The sequence below is a fragment of the Bombyx mori genome, chromosome 22 (genome assembly GCF_030269925.1).
Source record: "Bombyx mori chromosome 22, ASM3026992v2".
Lineage (NCBI taxonomy): Eukaryota > Metazoa > Arthropoda > Insecta > Lepidoptera > Bombycidae > Bombyx > Bombyx mori.
Window position 1 is genome coordinate 14,725,241 of NC_085128.1, and position 21,841 is coordinate 14,747,081.

General features: G+C 36.0%; 1 protein-coding gene and 1 long non-coding RNA gene across 2 annotated transcripts; one reads left to right on the forward strand and one right to left on the reverse strand.

The window, feature by feature from the left end:
• The first annotated feature begins 3,412 nt into the window (after window positions 1–3,412).
• On the forward strand, window positions 3,413–21,366 carry LOC101737765 (elongation of very long chain fatty acids protein 7). The gene is made up of 7 exons (XM_012689133.4): window positions 3,413–3,543; window positions 14,007–14,073; window positions 14,708–14,895; window positions 16,157–16,234; window positions 16,978–17,067; window positions 17,727–17,936; window positions 18,793–21,366. The coding sequence occupies exons 2-7, from the start codon at window positions 14,019–14,021 to the stop codon at window positions 19,186–19,188; spliced, it is 1,017 nt and encodes a 338-aa protein (XP_012544587.1). The 5' UTR covers window positions 3,413–3,543; window positions 14,007–14,018; the 3' UTR covers window positions 19,189–21,366.
• Window positions 12,886–14,514, reverse strand: LOC134201027 (uncharacterized). Its single transcript, XR_009976185.1, has 2 exons — window positions 14,049–14,514; window positions 12,886–13,187 (listed from the first exon to the last, which is right to left on the reverse strand). It is a non-coding gene; the product is annotated as an uncharacterized LOC134201027 (long non-coding RNA).
• Window positions 21,367–21,841: the final 475 nt, after the last annotated feature.

A 21,841-nucleotide genomic window follows, 5' to 3' on the forward strand; every position in this document is an offset into this window, starting at 1 on the left:
TGACACAAATTAAAGGAGAAAATATAGGAAACCGTGCTGGAGAATATGAAGATACCGCTATGGACGAAAGATAGGAAGAGCCTAGTATTTTGAAAAATATGCGATGGTCTATTTTCTGATATTAGCTGATAGGCTATTATTTCACAATTTTACTTTTGCTCTGAATATTGGCAGTATGTGTGATCCAAAATATAATCCTTTGAAGGAAGCCATCTAATTCTGTGTATTCGAATTCATAAGGATAAAATAAAAGTACTAGATAATATATCGGTCGGAATGTGTCTTATTGTAAGGTGAAAGATACAAGTAAAGGCTGCCCCTTAACTGAAATAATATTACGGCGCCACTAATAGCTTGGTCGAGTGGATAGTACCAGATTTTTCTCCGTGAAATGAAATAAATGCTATATCTATCTCTTTTTGTAGGCGTACCCATACTTTCAGTAGATAATCAATATCGAATGAAAAATAATATTAATCTATTCTCAGTTTGATCACATACTTTAAGCAATAACAAAAGGTTATCAATAAATAAAGAGTATATATAATATGTTGTCTCAAATACATGATAGTGTGTGTAATGTTTTTTTTATTTTATTGATTTAATGTATTTTTATGTTTAATTAAAAAAAAAACATTCTGCTCTCCTTCTCTACATTCTCTATAAGTGTGGAAAGTTTCATATTCCTCGGTCTGCCAATTTTCGTAAAAAGGACTACAAAGTTTTTGCTTCACGTATTAATATATAGATATTTATATTTATTTCTTTTTTGCTTAGATGGGTGAACGAGCTCACAGCTCACCCGGTGTTAAGTGGTTACTGGAGCCCATAGACATCTACAACGTAAATGCCGCCACCCACCTTAAAATATAAGTTCTAAGGTCTCAGTATAGTTACAGCGGCTGCCCCGCCCTTCAAACCGAAACGCATTAGTGCTTCACGGCAGAAATAGGCAGGGTGGTGGTACCTACCCGCGCGGACTCACAAGAGGTCCTACCACCAGTAAAAACAATTCTTGACCTATGAGTGTTAATACGACTGTCGCTCATAAGAGTATAATTTTATTGCCTTTTTTAATGAGCACATCGCCCAGCTGGTGAGCATTATAGTTCATGTGCCTATTGATTATTGGTTACTCATGAACATCAGCACAGTCAGGATAAGATCAAATAACTATTTAATGCCGAGCACTCTGAACCAGAGGCAGTGGACTGGCCATATATGCCGCAGAATTGACGATCGCTGGAGCAGACGGGTTCTCGAGTGGAGACCGCGCAGTGGAAGACGAAACGTGGAACGCACCCTGGCTAGGTGGTGCGATGACATCCGAACGGTGGCCGGTAAGATGTGGATAAGAAGAGCCGCAGACCGGGCTCAGTGGTGTGAATTGGGAGAGGTCTATGTCCAGCAGTGAACGACTGTGGCTGTTGATGATTCTGAACCAAAACTTATACGATGACTTACTAAATTATCGCACTTCATGCTATTTAGTACACTGGTGATTTTACAGCATCACGTAACATCTCCGACAAGTCAAACAAAGGTGATGCAGAGAAATTGATAATAAGTGCTCCTTCTATAAAAAAATTACAACATTAAGCAGACAAATCTAAAATTTAATTATCCGATTCTCCGGCTGATAAATAATATACTAAATATTACGTTACATCAATTCAAGAACGTAAGCCGCATTCGTCAATTTTTAACTAACCCTCTAGTGACAGACACGCGCCATTTGAATTTTAATTGTAGGCAAATGTAACGCAAATACAGCCCATATACAAGTACATCACTTAATTACAATAGCAGTATGTAGTAGACGTTGGAAAAAATCATGAGTTAAAAGAACTATAAACTTATAGGTGGTACGTGCTATGAAATTGATAAGTGTACGTCCAATGTTCAATATTCGACCGTATTTGCCTAAAAGTAAATTCGTTTTGAAAACTTAAATAATTCATCAAAATAAAAAATAAATATGAATTGCTGTTCGTTAGTCCTCGCTAAAAATCGAGAACGGCTGGACGATTTGGCTAATTTTGTCTTGAATTATTTGTGAAAGTTCAGCAAAGGTTTAAAAGGTGGGAAGGTTCAGAGAAGGTTTAAATATGAAAATGCTCGGAATTACACAAAAATAACAATATTGTTTTTGCTTTGATGTGTCCCCCATCTGACAGATTCCTTTTGTTTGTTTTAAGTTTATTTTATGCAAAAGTTTAGGTTTTTTATTTATCTATTGAGGCAATACGAAGTCTGCCGGGTCAGCTAGTCAAAATATAAAGAAATTCGATTGAAATGTTTTGTTTTTGCCTATTTATACTAGTGGTTCCCCAGTAGATGAAATTCGACTATCATTAATTGAGATTATAAGTTTGAAAATTACTATTGGTTCTATTCTCAAGGCCTATAGATAGATATAGATTTCGCCATGACTACACTATAGACAAATAATAATAAAGACAAACAATATTAATCTATTCTCAATTTTACCACAGACTTTAAACACATAACAAAGAATATATATGCGTGTTGTGTCAAATACATGGTAGTGTGTGTAATGTTTTTTATAATTGATTTAATGCATTCTTTATGCTTAATTAAAAAAAATATTAACATGCTGCACAACTTCTCTTCTATACGTGTGGGAAATTTCATAGCCCTCCGTCCGCGCGATTTTCGTAAAAAGTGGTACAATTTTTTTACTTCACGTATTAATATATAGATGCTAAAACCTTCAACTATCACAAGCAAATACGAACCAGGGCTCCATTCTATGTTGTGTGTTTCAGATAAAAAAAAACACGTGTGCCACTCGGGGACTGCCGCGGTAAAGCTATTGCATAGCATTTTTTATCAAGTTATGCAACTATAATTAGACAATAATAATTTAATATTAAAACAATAATAAAATAAGACTACGCTATATTTATAAACATTAACAAAAGCAAAACATTAACTGTCCCCTTCACATTCATAAGCTAGACCGCGCAAGAAAGAGATGGGCAGACTTTTCATGATGCGCATGCAGTGCGACGTCACACCGCGCGCTTATTCACAACTACACAAGCGCAACGTGTGAGTGTGTTGAACGCTAGCTACATGGTAGGCGGAGTGGGAGTGTTAGGTTTTATTTTCGTTACGGAATTTCTTGATTCGGTCGCCGCGCTCAAAGCCCGCGATAAAAGCTATGCAATAGCTTAAAAAATTATTAATCGAATAATGAAGTAATATGGGCTTTCTCACAGTAAGCGTTATTAACACTTGAAATTTATATGTACAAACATTCTTTACAAGCCTGCATGAAACGATAAGCCATTTAGTGGCTACAGCTACGTTACAGAAATTCGTTACTGCTGTATCAATGTAGTACAATTAGAGAAAATCTAAGGGCTCCGTGCTCGGTATACATTGCGTGTTAGAAGTTTATTGTATATTAGTAAAGCGGTCGATACACCGCAGTGCTGCTTCACGCGCGACGTCAAACGGACGGTTCTGTATTTTCGTTTATCAAACCTATTCCGAGCGACTTAAAGGGTTTCACGGGTGAGTTTTTTAATGTAATTTACGAGGGCGGAAGTTTGAATGTTGCTTAGATTTTAGGTCATGGAATATTGATAAAGTAAGGGGTTCAGTATTGGAGTTATTGTTGTGTATTTCTTATTTGTTATTTAAGAGCTATTTGTTTCTGTAAACTATTCTTGTTAATGAAAGTATTTGTTAGCTTTTTCGTAGATTTAACTGAAATCGAAGGAAACTCTTAATTTTATACGGTTCCTTGAAGTCGAAAAACAAAAAATTCCTAGTTTTCCAATCATCCCTCAGAATCCTACAAGTCAGTGGTGAAAATGATCCTTGCTTGTGATTAATATTAATTTAATAAATGTTGATGAAAACACTGCATTAAATTTACGTGAATTTCACCACACATATTAAGGAAATTAATTCGAAATTGTAACAGTAATTTGTACATTGCAACGGTAATTACACCAGAAATAGACCCCAGTATATCTATGTGAGCTCACAATTCACCCTATAATCCAATTCTCTGAAATTTATCGCAGTGTATTAAAAAACAATTGGTAATGTTTCCAAAGAATCGGAAAATTTATAGTAAATTGATTTAAGTAATGCAAACGGCTACAATGCTCATGCAACGGGGGTGCATAAATTGGATCTTTTGAAATTCTTACAATAAGCCTACAATAATAATCCACTGAATCTCTTTCTATTTTAAATTTATTTCATTATTGCATCTGCATCAACATTCAATCTCAATAAAATGTTTAGTTGCTTATTAGAATAAATGGCTAATAGACTCTATATTCTCTAGGGCAGTTTTATAAGCTGCAACCTGAATTAATAAATTTTTTATTGTTTTTAATTTACAAGATCGAATGCGCAAATGAACAAAACAAAACGAATACTATCGAAGAACTAATTACAAAAACAATTGAATTACGAATGTAAAATACTTCATAAGTACATTAGCACCAGTCGACCTACTGATTTCTAGTCGATGGACCTTTAGACAAGCGACATACTTTGTATATTATTATTCTTTGATTTAGTACCTTCATTAGATATTTCATAAGATTCATCGTTCTATTAACACCAATCTATTGTGTTCTTTGTATCAATGAACCGATTAACTTTTGCGACGACTGTAAATTAATCAGTTCCAAACGAATCATTTACTACAATGTTGTTTGTATTTGAGTCGAATTTGGTATGATTTCCACAACGCAATATAATCTATTCGAATCAAGAAACATTTAAAAGCAATGATGCTACAAATGATATAGGGCGTTGTGCAAGGAAAAGTTGTAGGATACATTCAAAAGGATTCGTTTAAAGATAAACTTTCCTTCCTTCTTAATTAACAATGGATCGATGTATAGACAATGGCAATGACATTGGACAGTAGTTTAAAATAGAAATGCCTTTGAACATTTTGAACTACACAATTTACGGTAATGTAGCAATCGGTTCTCGTGATCTAAAGGTTTTTTTATCCCCGAGTTTCAAAAGTTGAAACTTTAGAAATATTCGTATTAAAAATTTTCTGTGTCTGAAATAATTAAATTTGATTCAATTAATAATTCACGCATGGAAATCAGAGTCTTTCGCAATATTGACCAAGAACATGCCTCACAGCCAGTTCTCAATATTTGAATCGAAAGGACTGAATAAGGTGTATTGAGAACTATAGCTCACCTTCTCCGTGTTGAAAGAACTGGCTACCAATATAGACCAAATTCATCGCTTTTTGGAAACTATTGTTTTGCCTAATAATTGATATTCGGCCAGAGTCACTGATACCTGAAGATATAAGTAAGGAAGGATATAAGTAGTAGGATAAGGATATAAATAGTCCATTTCTACGAAACAAACAATCAGGAAAAGAAAATTTGTTTTTGAAAATTGTTTTGACTTGGCCTCTTTATATTTAGTTTAGGTACTTTTTACCTCATTACTCAGGTTAGCCAAATTAAAATATGAAATTCACGATACTTCCTTAGAATTTGTTTGTTAGTCTAACATCTATACATCATCTATGTTTAAAAAAATCCAACGGTTAAATAGCACTGGTATTTCATACTGAATTTAAAATCGGAATTCGTACAAAGAAGGTCTAATAGTGAGCAGTAGGCGTAAGTTCTTTCCGTACTTGAACAATCTTAAACAACAACAATTGCGCTTGTCCTGTCTTCTGCATGATTCATTGTTACAGCTAATTTATCATCATTGCTTTCGTCTAACTGAGATTTCGCAGACTACAAAATGATGTCACCTTTGAACTATTTTTTTTTAACGCTATTAAAATTACAAATTATTATTTAATGACAGTTGTATTCATAATTATCAGTTCTATATACCATGATAATAATACCTAGTGTTTGTCAACTGAAACAGTTTCAATAACGTATATCTTGTTTGCGATTTTTATAAACGAAAAAGAGCATAAAGAAGTTTCAATTGGATATTAATAGTGCACCGGGTATTGGAGATATTAGTGCAGATCTAAAGGCTAAAATTCTTATTGTACTAATGTGGAAAATGATAAGTAATACGAGTGCTTCAGTTTGAGTTGAAACTCTGGTATTAGGTACTTTTTGAAGTGTTCTTTAGGCGCTTTGAGAGTAAAATTTAACTCTCGACAGATTCGTTACGGCTAGAGAGAAAAGATACAATTTAGGAAGAGCGAGAGTGAGAAAATAAACAGAGCGTCTCGCGAATCACATGACCGTGGACAAAGTGAGCTAGGTCATTTCTTTATACACAGCATTCCCTATTACAAAAGAAATTTGATTTGATTAATGAAAAATGAAGAAAACCGCAAAAGAAGTTTCACTTCTTTCACGTTGACCAAGTTGCGTACCATTTATTTGTATTTACAATATAATTTAACACTTACATCTTTTTTTATTTATTTTTTATTGCTTAGATGGTTGGACGAGCTCACAGCCCACCTGGTGTTAAGCGGTTACTGGAACCCATAGACATCTACAATGTAAATGCGCCACCCACCTTCAGATATAAGTTCTAAGGTCTCAAATATAGATACAACGGCTACCCCACCCTTCAAACCGAAACGCATTACTGTTTCACGGCAGAAATAGGCGGGGTGGTGGTACCTTACCCGTGCGGACTCACAAGAGGTCCTACCACCAGTAAATACATAAAATGCAATCGGAAAAGTCCAAGCAAAATGAGTGAAAATATTCGTAACTATAATTGCTACGGACACAGTGAGGCCACGCGTTAGTTACGACCATCCTTCCCGTTCATTCCAGTTAGATGCCGATTTTACATTACAATGTAATTAAGATTGCGAATTCAAGTGTCAAGGTGAATGGCGTTTACGGTGCTCTCTGTGGGCTTAGTGATCTTAATATCAAATAATTTGTGATAGTCCGAAATTGATCCAACTATTCTCATGGGTGTCGTAAATAGCAACTAAGGAATCGAACAGAGAATACATTCTCTGACTGTACGGTATTACCGGAGCTTACGGTAAGACTTATGAGCCCGCACGGGTTGGTATCTATCTCCATACTACTATCTATATATTAATACGTGAAGCAAAAACTTTGTACGCCTTTCATGAAAACTGCGTGGACGGAGGAGTATGAAATTTCCCATATTTATAGGTAGAGAATATAGAAATGGAATGCAGAATGCTAATTTTTTTTTTTAATTATGCATAAGCAATACATTAAATCAATAAAAAAAAATCATCACACACACTACCATGTATTTGACAGAACACATATTTATAATAAATATACTCTTTGTTTATTATCTATTTTTAAGCTATTGCATAGATTTTATAGCGGGCCTTGAGCGCGGCTTGAGAGCGGAATCATGAAATTCCGTAACGAAAAAAACTTTCCACCCCTCACTACGCCTACTATGTAGCTCGCGTTCAACACATTCACACGTTGCGCTTGTGTAGTGTTTAAAGTAAGAAGTTTAAACACCGATTTATGTACTATCAAAATATGTGATATAATTTCGTGGGTAACACAACGATAGCGTGATTCAGCTTTTGCGTCAAGTGCCATCTATCGGCGACAAACGGAATTGTAAAATAGAAAATTATATCATATTACAATGCGTTGGGCGTGCCATTTTCTATCGCTTAGTCGAAGATTTTTATTACTACTCCTACTACTCATTCAGTGATTGGAGTGGCATTAAAAATAAACTAGCTAAACCGTTGATTCTGGGCGAAAGAGAGTTAGAACTAGCATCTGAAGGCGTGTCTCTATCCCATGTACCGCCCTCTAGTGAGTGCGCGGTCAAAATGGAATACTCACAATGTAGCAGATTCATTGAAAGTTAGCCCACTGAGTTTCTCGCCGAATCTTATTTTATTGTTGTTTTAATATTAAATTATTATTGTCGATTTATAATTGCATAAGTTGATAAAAAATGCTATGCAATAGTTTACCGCGGCAGTCTCCGAGTGCCACACGTCTTTTTTTTAGTTGGAGTTTCTATAAAGGCGTATTTTGTTAGTTTTTTTAAGCTATTATTTATTATGTGTTTAAAGTCTGTGGTAAAATTGAGAATAGATTAATATTGTTTGTCTTTAATATTATTTATCTATAATTTAGTTTTGAAAAAATCTGTGATTACAATAAAGAAGTATAATAGTGTTTGGCAATAGAACCATAATAATGTTTTAGCAAAAAAATTCAATTAATTATAGTCTAATTTTGACTACTGCGGGACCACTAGTTCTCCTTATTACTTCTGCAGTAAAGCAATAGTGCGTACCATTTTGAAGAGTGCAATATATTAAATCTTTCGATCCTATATCTCAATATGGTTTTGACGATATTCACAGGTGCCTCGATAGTTCTTCAGCCTGTAAACAATACACCAACTTAATGTAAACGTAACAATTCATCAAATATTCTCAAAGTAATTCTCAGATTTGACAGATACTACTTAAAGAATGATTCTGAACAAACCGTATAAAACACAATTGCCTTGTGGTTGTGATACAAGGCCAATCTATGATACAAAGAAACTATAAACCGACATTACTGCAGAATACTAACAGACCTTTCATGAACATAAAATGGCGCACTGCGGAATAAATAGTCAAGCAATGCAGTAGATTTTCCACTAAAGGATAATATTATTTCTAACCACCAAATAACTTTGATTACTGTATTGTCTGGTTCGTTTCAGTGTAAACCGACTTTAAAAAATGTAATCTTTGGTAAAAGCCAGCAAAATATTTTCTCTTTAAGTTATCGATACATATAAAAATGAATTTCTGTTCGTTAGTCACGCTAAAACTCGAGAACGGCTGGACCGATTTTGCTAATTTTGGTCTTGAATTATTTGTGGAAGTCCAAAGAAGGTTTAAAAGGTAAATAAATATGAAAATGCTCAGAATTAAATCAAAATAACAATTTTGTTTTTCCTTTGATGTTCCCCCCGTCGGACGGATTCCTTTTGTTTGTTTTAAGTTTATTTTATACAAAAGTTCAGGTCTTTTTATCGATTGAGGCACTATGAAGTCTGTCGGGTCAGCTAGTCTATTATATTTTGGAGTAGTAGTGGTTGATTTTGTGAAATTAGATTGAAAATTTATACTGCGTCGCCCAATACCCAAAATGTTAAGTATTAACTTTAATTGGTCATAGCCCGGATATAATAATATAAAACAACACAATCTCGTTTTTGGTTCTTCCGCTCCAAAATGTGCATACCAAATAAAAATCGCACCCACTTTAAGATTTAAATCCAACTACCAGAAAACCAGATGATAGATTCCGGTCACGATGCGCTAGTATTAGAAGAGCCATATGGAGTAGATAGAGTCTTCACCCACAGTTTGATTATCATTTTCAAATCAGGCTTCAGTAAGTAGAAACAAGAAAATTTGGATAGAACTACATTGTATTCTATTACAGTTACATTGTTTCATAGTATGCGTGAAATGAAGAGCATTAATTGAAATTATAAGTTTGTACACTGTTATGATTCTATTGTCATGGACTATTATTTTTCTATAATCACAGATTTCGCCAAGATTACGCTTTAGACAAATATTAATAAAGACAAACAATATTTAATCTATTCTCAATTTGACCACAGACTAAAAGCAATAAGAAAAGTATGACAATAAACGAATAGTCTGCATGCGTGTGTGTGTCAAATACATGGTAGTGTGTGTAATGTTTTATTTATCGATTTAATGTATTTTTTATGCATAATTTAAAAAAAAACATATTAATATTCTGCACTCCTTCTCTATATTCTTTATAAGTGTGGGAAATTTCATACTCCTCCGTCCACGCAATTTTCGTAAAAAGGGGTACAAAGTTTTTGCTTCACGTATTAATATATAGATATATATTTATCATGAATAATTAACGCATTTTATCAATTATCAACAATTCAGAAGGGGAAAAAAGTCAACATGAACACCCTTAGAGAGCACATTTGCACGTTCACATAATTATTATTCAGCTCGACATATTATTCTTTAATTTATATTTAACCGACTGAATATTTTAAGTTCTGAGGAAAAAATAGGGTCGGAACTCTTCTTTGAGTAAAGTGGTTGATTTCATTGGAATTGCTCATATCTGACAGAAGCTTGAAACTCAGATTAATTTTACAGCTAATTTGTGGGCAAGTAATATTAGATTGAGATGCTAGAAATACAGTTGAACCAGTGCCTACCGTAAATATTTACATTCAAATCCCGCTTGAATGTAATGGTAAATAATGTCATGACACTGAGAGCAAACCAATATTTTTCTCTATTGTACAATCTCAAAAAAACTGAGAAATTCTAAAATTGACTGAAAACTATAAATGTCTTCCGATCCCATCCATTCTTTTTGTTTGTAATTTTAATTGTGGGAAATGTCAAATAGCAGCTTCTAGTTTTAAACAAAACTTGTATCCAAAGTTGAGCAAATTTCCAAATGAAACAGTTGAAGATAGAATCGTGACACTCGTTTTCTTTCATTGAGTTATTAATGTTATAGAATACTAGCATCAACAGAAATATGTCCACTTTCTAGACTTAGGCTAGATAGGGATTCCCCAAAGTTCGTCACAACGACCAATTTTGCACTCCACATATCCAGCGTATTCCTGCAACCTTCAAAAGAAGAATGGTTAACCTCAACAGTTATTTGTTCTCAAAATAAACTGCTACCAGCGTCGCAATTCTTCAGACTATATCGGTCATTCAATTCTTCTGCGGTGACCTATGAACTCACCCAAAGAGCAACGAAATGGCCTCTTGTGAGTTTTTTTTTTTGCTGCCTACCGCTAAAACGGGAGTCCGCACGGGTAGGTACCACCACCCTGCCTATTTTCTTTCGTGAAGCAGTAATGCGTTTCGGTTTGAAGGGTGGGGCAGCCGTTTTAACTATACTTGAGACAATAGAACTTATATCTCAAGGTGGGTGGCGCATTTACGTTGTAGATGTCTGTGGGCTCCAGTAACCACTTAACACCAGGTGAGCTGTGAGCAACCCATCCAAGCAATAAAAAAAGAGCTCTTGCGGTATCATATCTTATCAAATATAAGAGAACCAAAATCAAGCCTTGAAAATTGCATTATAAATAGAGAATGAATTGCGTTTAGTATGAAATACTTTTTTCAAATTTCATCCCAAGACACCTTTTTTTCTCTCTTTATATGGACTTTTTTTCTACCCACGTATAAAAAAATTCAGTGATTTTTTTTTTAAATATGTTTATATATATATATATAGAACATAATATAATCTAATGAAATTTAAATGAATTCGGTTCTAAATATTTCTTGAACCGACCTTGTTCAGGGCAATTTCCTTCGCTTTTCGCCAAGTTTACCATCCCTGATTATTCGAAGTCACGCGATCGCCATTTTACGAGTGGCCCTTCTAAATTGCGACATGTATTATTCAAACTAACTATGACTTGGGTATGTCGTTGGGCTTTTAAAAATGTCTTGTTGTCTGGCTTTTGTGCATATTTTAGTTGTTCATCGTTATTTAATAGTTCAAATTATGATAATATATCGGCCTTTGTATGTACTTTACAAAAGTATCCTAAATTGTAATATGCGAGAACACATTTCCTAAAGTAAAATACGTATCGAATCTAAATCACTAACTTTGCTATAATTTTCGTGACAATTTAGTGTCATTTATTTTTATGAATCAAAGTCCAATGTTGTTTCCAATATTGCGCTGGACCATGCAATAGTGCATAGTAAACTAAAGTGTAAAGTGCCTTCACATACAAAGTGACGTGAATACCACCGGCCACTTTAAGTATATTTTTTAAATCAGATTACGATACTGCTCTTGGCTAAAACAGGCAGCATATTTTTATTTGCTAATACCTTAAAATATCTGTGTATGTAGCAGAGCCCACTGTAAGCCTCTACGAGTAATTACCACCTTCCTACCTTTTTCTGCAGCGAAGCAGTTGAGAGTTCAAACTCATATCCCAAGATGATTAATAATATAAACGTTGTATCGTATCCGCGACTTAATACTAGAAGAGCTTGATTACTCGTCAAACTAATAATTAAAATAAAAGGTATCAGATTCTTAAGTATGGTTCCCGGCTCACTGTTGCCGTATAGATTATACATTCAAGCCCTAACTGCTATCTTGTGACGTCACGATGCCATCCCAACCCTGTTTGCCGCGCTAGACGGTGGTAATAGCTTTCGCGTACGTCACCATTCGTAATGATTTGGGTCGATATGTGCTTTAGCGATTTACGAAGAGTCTGGTTCCACCCAAGCTATATTTAGAACAAACAACATGAACGACCTCGAAAACAGAGTTTAACTTACATTAATCGAATACGGTTAAGAAAACTGATTTTATTTTAAAAAAAACTTGATTAAGCGTGAAATTCTTACAAGAATTTAGTCTGGATCAGAAACTTACTAAAAAAAAGTTGGAATAAATGGACGATGATCAAACAAAGAGAAACAAAGCGACAAACACAATTGAAATAAACAAAGAATCCTTGAGATGATTGATGAGAAATGTTTCTTCTCTGTTACATTGCTATTTAATAGCCACGCTAGCTACTCAGTACCAAATAGCTCGTAATCTTTCACAAGAAAAGAAACAGAAACTATTTAATTCGGACAAATTAAACTGTTTTTAAAAATAAGGCAAAAAAAAAGAAACAACAATTATAAATTTCCATTTACAATTATTATCATTCCGTTACTTAATACAATATCTTTGGACGCACACACAGACAAATCCGTAGGTCCACCTACGCTTTTGACAGCACGTCACGTAATCAGAAAATCGAAATGCGTCACGCCATTAAATCACCCTGTTATATTAATAGGAACCGAACTAGCCTAACATTAAAACAAATTACTCAAATTTGTTACTGGTATATTTAGAATTCTTCATTAGCAATTTAATAAAAGCAACAGTTATGTTTAGTGTAACGATTTAATCAGTAGCTTTAGGTTTTCACGTCAGGTTGACACGTCCGGAAAAACAAGGATGTGGAGAGGCTTTTTGGTGAGCCAAATATTCTGGGGGAGATGAAGGCACGGAGGCTCGAATGGCTTAGTCATGTAGTGCGTATGGAGCAGGATCGGGCTGTGAAACGGGTGTACGCGGGTGTACCGGAGGGACGCCGCCCCGTAGGGAGGCCCAAGTACCGTTGGTCTGACGCTGTGGAAGGAAATTTACGTGAGCTCCAAGTGTCGGACTGGAAAGGTGCTGCCGCAGCGCCGGGATGAATGGCAAAGCTTATTGTCGGAGGCCAAGACCCACTTCGGGGTCATAGCGCCAGCTCAGTAGTAGTAGTAGTAGTAGTAGTAGTAGTAGTTTAGGTTTTCAACATATACAGACCTGACAGATGGTCTTTGAGGTAAACGATTTCGGGTACTGCTTCGATCACAATGATCTATCTACTACTACCAACTGGCTGTATCTCTCAGTAGAAGCAGCATCTTTGCCTTGGTCTAAATTCAGTCAAGCGTTTGCTTTGTGATCAAAAACAAGATGATGGTAAAAAAACAACAACATTATAATCTTTATGTATGATTACGTTTGATTGGGCATCAAAATATAACGCCGCTAAAGAAGTTTTCTCTTCAAAAGCTACTAAACTTGTTTCTGCTGAAAAGCAATGTGTGTTTTTTGGAGGCGACTGAAACTCCTTGCTTAACAACACGCGTTTGAACCTCGAACGCGAGCGGCCAGACGAGAATAACGATGAGGCTCTTAGTACAGATTGCATCAGAATCACTCCCCACCATATCCTTGGATACGAGACACTGGACCGGGGGGTCTCAGTACCTCTACCCTAAACGGTTCCTACAGCAGCAAAACCTGCATTAAACTATTTGAACGATATCTAATCAGTAATGAACCTGCTTAATTTTAAAACCATAACTCGTTGATTTTTATTTCAATGTCATATATTTAAATGTCATCACTGACGTTATCTTTCAGCAAATTTAATCATCCTTAAACATTATTTTTCAGGTGTTATTGAAAATGAGTTACATAGAAAAAGTCGACAGTTACCTGGATTCCTTGAAAGTTGGAAAAAGTAAGTGAACAATTTTCAGTTTTATTTTCCATTAGATTCAATTGTGACTCAATGGTATTTATTACGCAAATCTCAAACTCTATATCGATAATAATTCCCTAATCGATTAATAATTCGAGGTCGTATTAGCTACAAATATATTTATCACATAAAAAGATTTCCAATTCAAAACATTATAGTCTAATTTGAGATTGAAATAATGTGGTAATTATGGTAAATAATGAAACATAATCTTCGGATGTACATAATGACTTTTTATTTTTTACACAAAACTATACGACTAATTGTTGCTAGGCAACAACTATTCTTCTTAATAAACTTGTGGTGGTTACATATAGTAAGAAGGCCAGTTCTAACAAATAATCTGGTATTATTAGACCTCCGGCTTCTAATATAACGAATTTTACTACAAATCAGGCACCAGTCGAAGACGTAGCCTATTCAGACCAAGTTTAGAACTCATAATAGGAAGCACCAGGTTTGTTCAAGAACCAGATGGTGCGAGTGATCTGTGGAAACACACCTTAAACATACGAAATACCGAAAATTATAAGCTAACAAGAGCGGGTACACTTGAAAATATCTCAATAAATATTAGTATTATTACTCATAAATTTGCAAATAACGATTCCAGGTGCCATGGTAGATTCTTGGTTCATGATGTCGAGCCCGATGCCGATACTGTCAGTAGTAGCAGTCTACCTCATCCTGATCAGGATTGGACCGAGGATCATGAAAAATCGACAGCCGCTCCAAATGAACAAGTTCATGGCCTATTACAATGCTTCTCAAGTTCTTCTGGCAGCCATGATATGTTTTAAGGTCTGTCTATTTATTGAGTTCTTCTATTCTCTTCTATTGATTTTGGTGAATTGACATTCTTCCGACATTACCGCATATAGGAATGTACGCAAAAGTACGGGATTGACATAAGCTAGCCCAAGTTCACGTCTGATCTATGTCGCTAGAATGAAGTTTGTTTAGTTGTCCCTGTTTATTCGGTTACGGGTCCTTTTATTTTTTTCGGGTAGAGTGCCGAACCTCCTACGAGGTCCCCGCGCAAAAGGGGTGCGCGGGGTATGTGAGACTCAACGGTCTCCATGGTGTTGTGAGCAGACCGCGGGCCCAAAGGTTTTAGGGCCCACACACTAAATGACTCCCCTGCACTCTTACACCGGACGTCCGATCCCCTCCGAGGTCAGAACCCGGATGAGGTAGGGGGCTTACCGCGGTCAACACTACAACCAGATGGCGCGGCTCATTCCAAAGACGCCCAGCCGACGGAGCCTTCGAGGCGAAGCGAAGGCTCTGAAACGTCAGCCGTCTCGGTACGGCAGCCCGTCGGGCCGCCCAGACGGTGCCGCTGGTGTCCCGGAATACCCCGCTGGACCAGAACCAACCCGCCGGGTCGGGACGCGATACACCGTCAACCGGTCGCTTTATTTACTCCACGGCAGCGCGCTAGAGGGCTGGTAGCGCGCCGCGCGGCCTCTACCCCACTCAGGTCGCCCCTTGACCTTCACCAGGGGGCGGTTACGGGTCCTAGCATCTTTGTTTTTTTTATGTTACTGGAGCCCATAGACATCTACAACGTAAATGCGCCACCCACCTTGAGATATAAGTTCTAAGGTCTCAGTATAGTTACAACGGCTGCCTCATCCTTCAAACCGAAACGCATTACTGCTTCACAGCAGAAATAGGCAGGTTGGTGGTACCTACCCGTGCGGACTCACAAGAGATCCTACCACCAGTAATGCAGCAGTAAACTAGAATGTATTATTTTCAATGACCGGGGCTTCAATTATTTACTTTAATAAAGTTTATAAATTTCTATTACACCATTGCCTATCGAAGCAGTGTTCATTTCTACCTTTGCCGTGTACCACCCGGGTCTACGACAAGTCCTTCAAACGAAGTTTGAGTCCTTGGTGGTAGACAGCGATAAGGTTTGCTCAGAGGCAGCTATTGAAGGCTTTGGCGATCATTAGCCATCAGGCTAACCGTATGCTCGCCTGCCTTCAAAACCAATTAACAATTTCTAATTAAATACGAGTTTTAAAACAATCATTCTGTGTCATTACAGGTCTTCAATCTGAATCTGTTTAGAGATGGAATTGTGTATGCAGGCTGCAGATATCCATCGAATACACAAAATTCAATGGTAGGCGTGCAAATTGTAATTTTCGAATCTATAGATACTATTTATATAATACCATTTCCGAAGTAATAACGCAATATTATTAAAATGGAATAAGTTTTCTAAACCAATCATAATCCACGTAATATTCAATTAAGATGTTCATAATTTATAATTGGACTCCATTGAAAGGTTGGTGGTGCAAAGGAAAGTAGAGGGCAAAAGATCTCGCAGACGATCTTCAACACGATGGACCGACCTCACAAAATCTGTGACTCACTCCAACAACTCATTGCTCTCACTCTGCGAAATATTCTGCCAAGCGGCGTCGCATCGCGAATGCATCAGTATCGCAGGATTCGACTGATGCATGACCACGACCACTCTGTCAAGAGTGTACGACTAGGAAGAAGAAGAAAAGAAGAATTTATAATTTGAATTTATCGTGGCTTATACCATCATCGGCTCAGCTTTACGCCCAGGGCTTGTCAAAAGCATCTGTCGCGGTTTTTAGAGTTATCGTATTAACAATCACCGGTATTGTATCTTAAAATATATGGACATGATATACAGTATTTAACTGCCAATCATAACGAACTTGATGAATGAGTTGGTGTTAAGTTGTAGAGATCATATGTAACCACCCACCTTGTGACATGGGGTGGAAAATGTGTCACCGTCCCTCAATCCCGATTCTAAACCACGATTTACTTGATGATTTTAACTTTGTTCATGGTAGAAGTAATTCAATGGCGCTTTTTTTTCAGTTACTTGACTTAGGCTGGTGGTACTTCTTTGCAAAGTTCACTGAACTTCTCGACACTGTATTTTTTGTGCTACGAAAGAAAAATAAGCAGGTACGTGTTTAAATGAAATCTCATACAAAATCACGATATAACTATATTAAAATTCCCTTGAAATTCATTTTGGAATATGAGGTGAACGTCTCCTACTATTTGAATTGAAGCACTACATTGCTCTGGGACCGATATAGGTAAAATGGTCGCACCGACCCGTGCGGACTTACCGTACCTCCAGTATTATCACCAGTTAACTGAAGTAAGGTAATGCAATACTCAAAGTACACTGCTACCCATTCTCGAAGGAAAGCCTTAATCACACCCTTTACAATAATCACGATAAGAGATGGGGTAGTTTTATTTTATTTATTTATTTATGTACAAACAAAAACTAAGACATAGTACAGAGTAATAGGAAAATTATGTACAACGGCACTGCTTCTTCTGCTCTGTGGTTCTAACTTAATTCGACATCATGCATCCAAATAGAATGGATTTTTTATGGAAAAATCTATTTTTATTGAATAGGTGCAGGTTTTTTAAATCAGCTAAGAACGAGTGAAAAATAGATGAATAATATGGATTCGCATATTAAAATTAATACACTCCATTGTTAAAGAGATCTTAAAACTAAACTAGCTTTTGGATTCAGTAGCCCAAGGATCCAGTGCTTTTAGGAATCACTCAAAAATTAATGGATTCGTTTTATTTTTCAGATCACGTTTTTACACGTCTATCATCACGTGATCATGGCCCTTTATTCCTGGAGCTATTTAAAGTTTGCAGCTGGCGGCGAGGGTGCAGTACTGGCCCTGCTGAACTCTGTAGTGCACGTCATCATGTACACTTACTACCTGCTGTCCGGTCTCGGACCACGTTTCCAGAAGTATCTGTGGTGGAAGAAATACGTGACCAAGATGCAACTTGTTAGTTGATTCACATAACCGTGATTTTGTACTTTGGTTCTTGTAGCTTTAAAATTGTATTTGTATAGCGTCTTATCATCCCGCGAATATAGACGCCGCCACTCTGCCTATTTTGGCCTTGAAACATTAAGACGTCCACGTTTGATGTTTAAGACAGCTCTACTATACAATTAAGACCTTAGACCTCAAATCTCACAATGGGTGGCGATATACACATGATGCTATCGATGGGCTCCGGTAGCTACTCAGTACTAACTAGTGGGTTCGCTGGCTCATCTGTGCAATAGATGAATAAAAATTCAAGCCTAATCTATAAAAGAATTATAATTTAAGGGCTTATGAGAGACCTTGTGTTATATTTTGCATTCGGAATCACCGTCTACTTGATCTCGTATGTGTTTGTGTTGTTTCTGATATTCGTAACGCAGAGTTAAATACTTACTAGTAATTTATGGCACGTTTGTTTGTTTGAAAATGATCATAATCAAAATATTAAAAAAACACTTACCGATGGGATTGAATTTACTGTTTGACGATGGCTTTGTGAAATTTGGTATATTCAAACGAAAGTAATGTTTGTACAGGCTCAAATCCATTAATCTTGTACTCGATTAAATAGGAAGTAAATGAATTGAGTATTGCATATTTAGGGGGAAGAATTTTGAGAACCAATCGCCTTATCACAAAATCGATATTTGGTAAAAACGGCTCATCGCCACTAGTTCATAGATATCATCACCAACCCAATCACGAACGCATGCGTTTATTTTTTCAACCGTTTTACATTAAAATATGAGGATAGAAATATCTATTAAATATAAAAAAAGTTTTAACCGATCCATTTATGTTTTCACAGATACAATTCGTGTTGATGTTGGCATATTGCGCTTTCACACATTTCTCGCCGCGATGCCAATACGCCGCAGGATTTACGTACTTCATATGCACTAATATAACAATATTCTTGTTTCTGTTTCTCAATTTCTATTCGAAGAGTTACAAAGGAAACGAGAAGGAGCTAAAAGAAAAACAGAACCTTGATGGAACGAAAGCTGACGGTTGCAATAATGGTTATTCTGTAAATGGTGCTTGTGGGAATGCCTGTAAATTTGCTAGTTTAGAAGATGTACCGCACAATGTTACTGTCCCGTGTGGTGATTTCACGAAGAACGGAAAAGTCTTCCTCAGTAGACGTACTGCAAAAGCTGCCTTCGGAGACAAACTTGATTACGATAGTATTATTAAGAAATGAATAAGTTCCTAATTCAAAGAGTCATTGAGACTGATGCTGTGATGTGAGGGGACGTAATAGTTGATGTGAATTTTATTAATGTAAATGAATGATATAATTTTAAAGAAATTATTAAGAAATCTTTTGAAAACGACGAAATGACAATTAGATTAAACTAGAATATACCCAGTGAACGAGATTCGATCGTAATCATTGACACTCCAGGACTTAGGTTCGCTAAGTTTATTACATTTTTCTGTTTTGCTTTGATGTTGACAGTTAAAAATAACTTTTTTCTTTTTTAAATATGAGCACTAACAAAATAAACTACTAATAAAAAATATTGAAAATGGTACTTATACATCATACATAGTCAAAAGCATAACAGTTCAGTACCATAATACATATTATTATATGTATATTCGGTATGTTTTGATCGTTCGAAAGATTTCTTCTTACGAATATTCTAATTATAAGTATATGATTTATGTTTACGTCACGATGTTTTAATGTAAGAACGCTATATACATATATTAATTGAATAAATTGAGGAAAATCAGATCAGTGATAAAAATTGGCTTAACCAATTGCGTTGAAAAGCCAACCGCACAACAAAAGGGGGTTACTCAAATGAGCTTACTTTCAATGCATAATTTTCAATGCACGATTTTTAATAGGGAATACACTTATAGGTAAAAACTGACAAAACATAAACCGAACCAAGCTATCATTTTGTTTTCAATTCAGTGAGCTTTAGTAGTGTAGTGTTATGGTTTATTCACACACTTCTCACATTAAAATTGCAGGTATTTTTTTAGTAATTTAGTGTTTTTAAATAGAAACGGTATACTCTTAAGCTACACATAGAAGTTATTCTACTGCAATTTAACCAAGAAATTAAACATTTGGACGTGATTAAGCAAAAAGGTGCAATAAATAATCATTACGTTTGTAAAAAAATATTTAGTATTTTGAACTGGTTCAGAACTAATTTTCGTAATGGTACGACACAGTATAGTTTGATTTTTCAATGCAGGACCTACAAGGATTTATCAGCCAGAGCATAAGTATGTAATCCAAACTAAATTGTAACATTACGGGCTATCAATATATTATAAAGATGATTAAAATAATTAATAATTGTGGAACGCGAACGTAGAATACTTAAAAACCAAATATGATCGAACCGTGAACTAGGTAGTAAACGTAGGATATGTTAGAATTATTGGTACCGTCGTGCTAAGTCGTCGCGGCCTAAAGGATAAGACGTCCGGTGCATTCGTGTGTAGCGATGCAACGGTGTTCGAATCCCGCAGGCGGGTACAAATTTTTCTAATGAAATACGTACTTAACAAATGTTCACGATTGACTTCCGCGGTGAAGGAATAACATCGTGTAATAAAAATCAAACCCGTAAATTATAATTTGCGTAATCACTGGTGGTAGGACCTCTTGTGAGTCCGCACGGGTAGGTACCACTACCCCGCCTATTTCTGCCGCGAAGCAGTAATGCATTTCGGTTTGAAGGGAAGGCAGTCGTTGTAACTATACTGAGACCTTAAAACTCATATCTCTATCTCCAGTAACCACTTAACACCAGATGTCCTGTGAGCTCGTCCACTCATCTAAGCAATAAAAAAAAACTGACGTGATCTGAACACGCAACCTTCCGATTGATTACAATCTCTAAACAAAGACCGGACGTGAGTTTTGAAGGTTCGGCAAAGAGTAAATCATCCACCGAGCGAGTATTTAAATCCTCTATAGATCGACAATCCAAATATTAGTATTCCGTACTGGTTGGTATTTATGTAAGCATATCTTCTAATATCGTTAGCGCAATTTAGGCATTTGTCACATATCTTCTGTTCTATATGATAACTACTGCTACAATGTTAAGTAACTATAGAATGTACACTTTAAAAATTATTGAATATTTTTTTGAATAAATATTTTTTGCTTGACGCTGCCGATTTAATAAACAGTTAATTTCCGTCCAAAATGTGCTGGAAAGAGAAATTCTATGGCCTATGTAAATTCGTAATTTGTTTATAAGGTTAAGATAAAATCTTTTGTCTAATAATAAAAAATAAAAAAATAAGTAGAGGCCGCTGTTTTTAACTTTATGTTGTTATATTAAGATGATGTCACATATCTGTCGAGCGTACCATTAAAATTAAAAATAACTATATAAATTGTGATGATGTTTGTTTTTCAGTTAAATAAAAAAATAACCTTTTGTTATTGACTTGACATTGACTTACGTAACCGAAAATCAGCTATTCAAATATGTGTATATATATTTTTTCGTTTGGATAATTTCTTTTTTTTTATTGTTCTTGTAGGCAGACGAGCATACGACCCACCTGATGGTGAGTGGTTACCGTTGCCCGTGGACTTCAGAAATGCCAGGGGCAAAGCCAAGCCGCTGCCTACCGCTTAATAGTCTCCACAAGCCTTGTTGGAAGAAGGACATGTCATAGCGCTCGGGAAACACCGTGGAGTGACCGTGCGTGGCAAAAAAGGCCTCTGGAAACGCACTGTCGATGAACGCAGCGGTTCCAGATAATATGGATGACCTCTGCTCCGATGGCGGGCTCCGATATACTATCTTTGTACCAGTACCCGTTGTTGGTGGCACGTGTCGAATTTATTTATTTATTTATTTAATCAA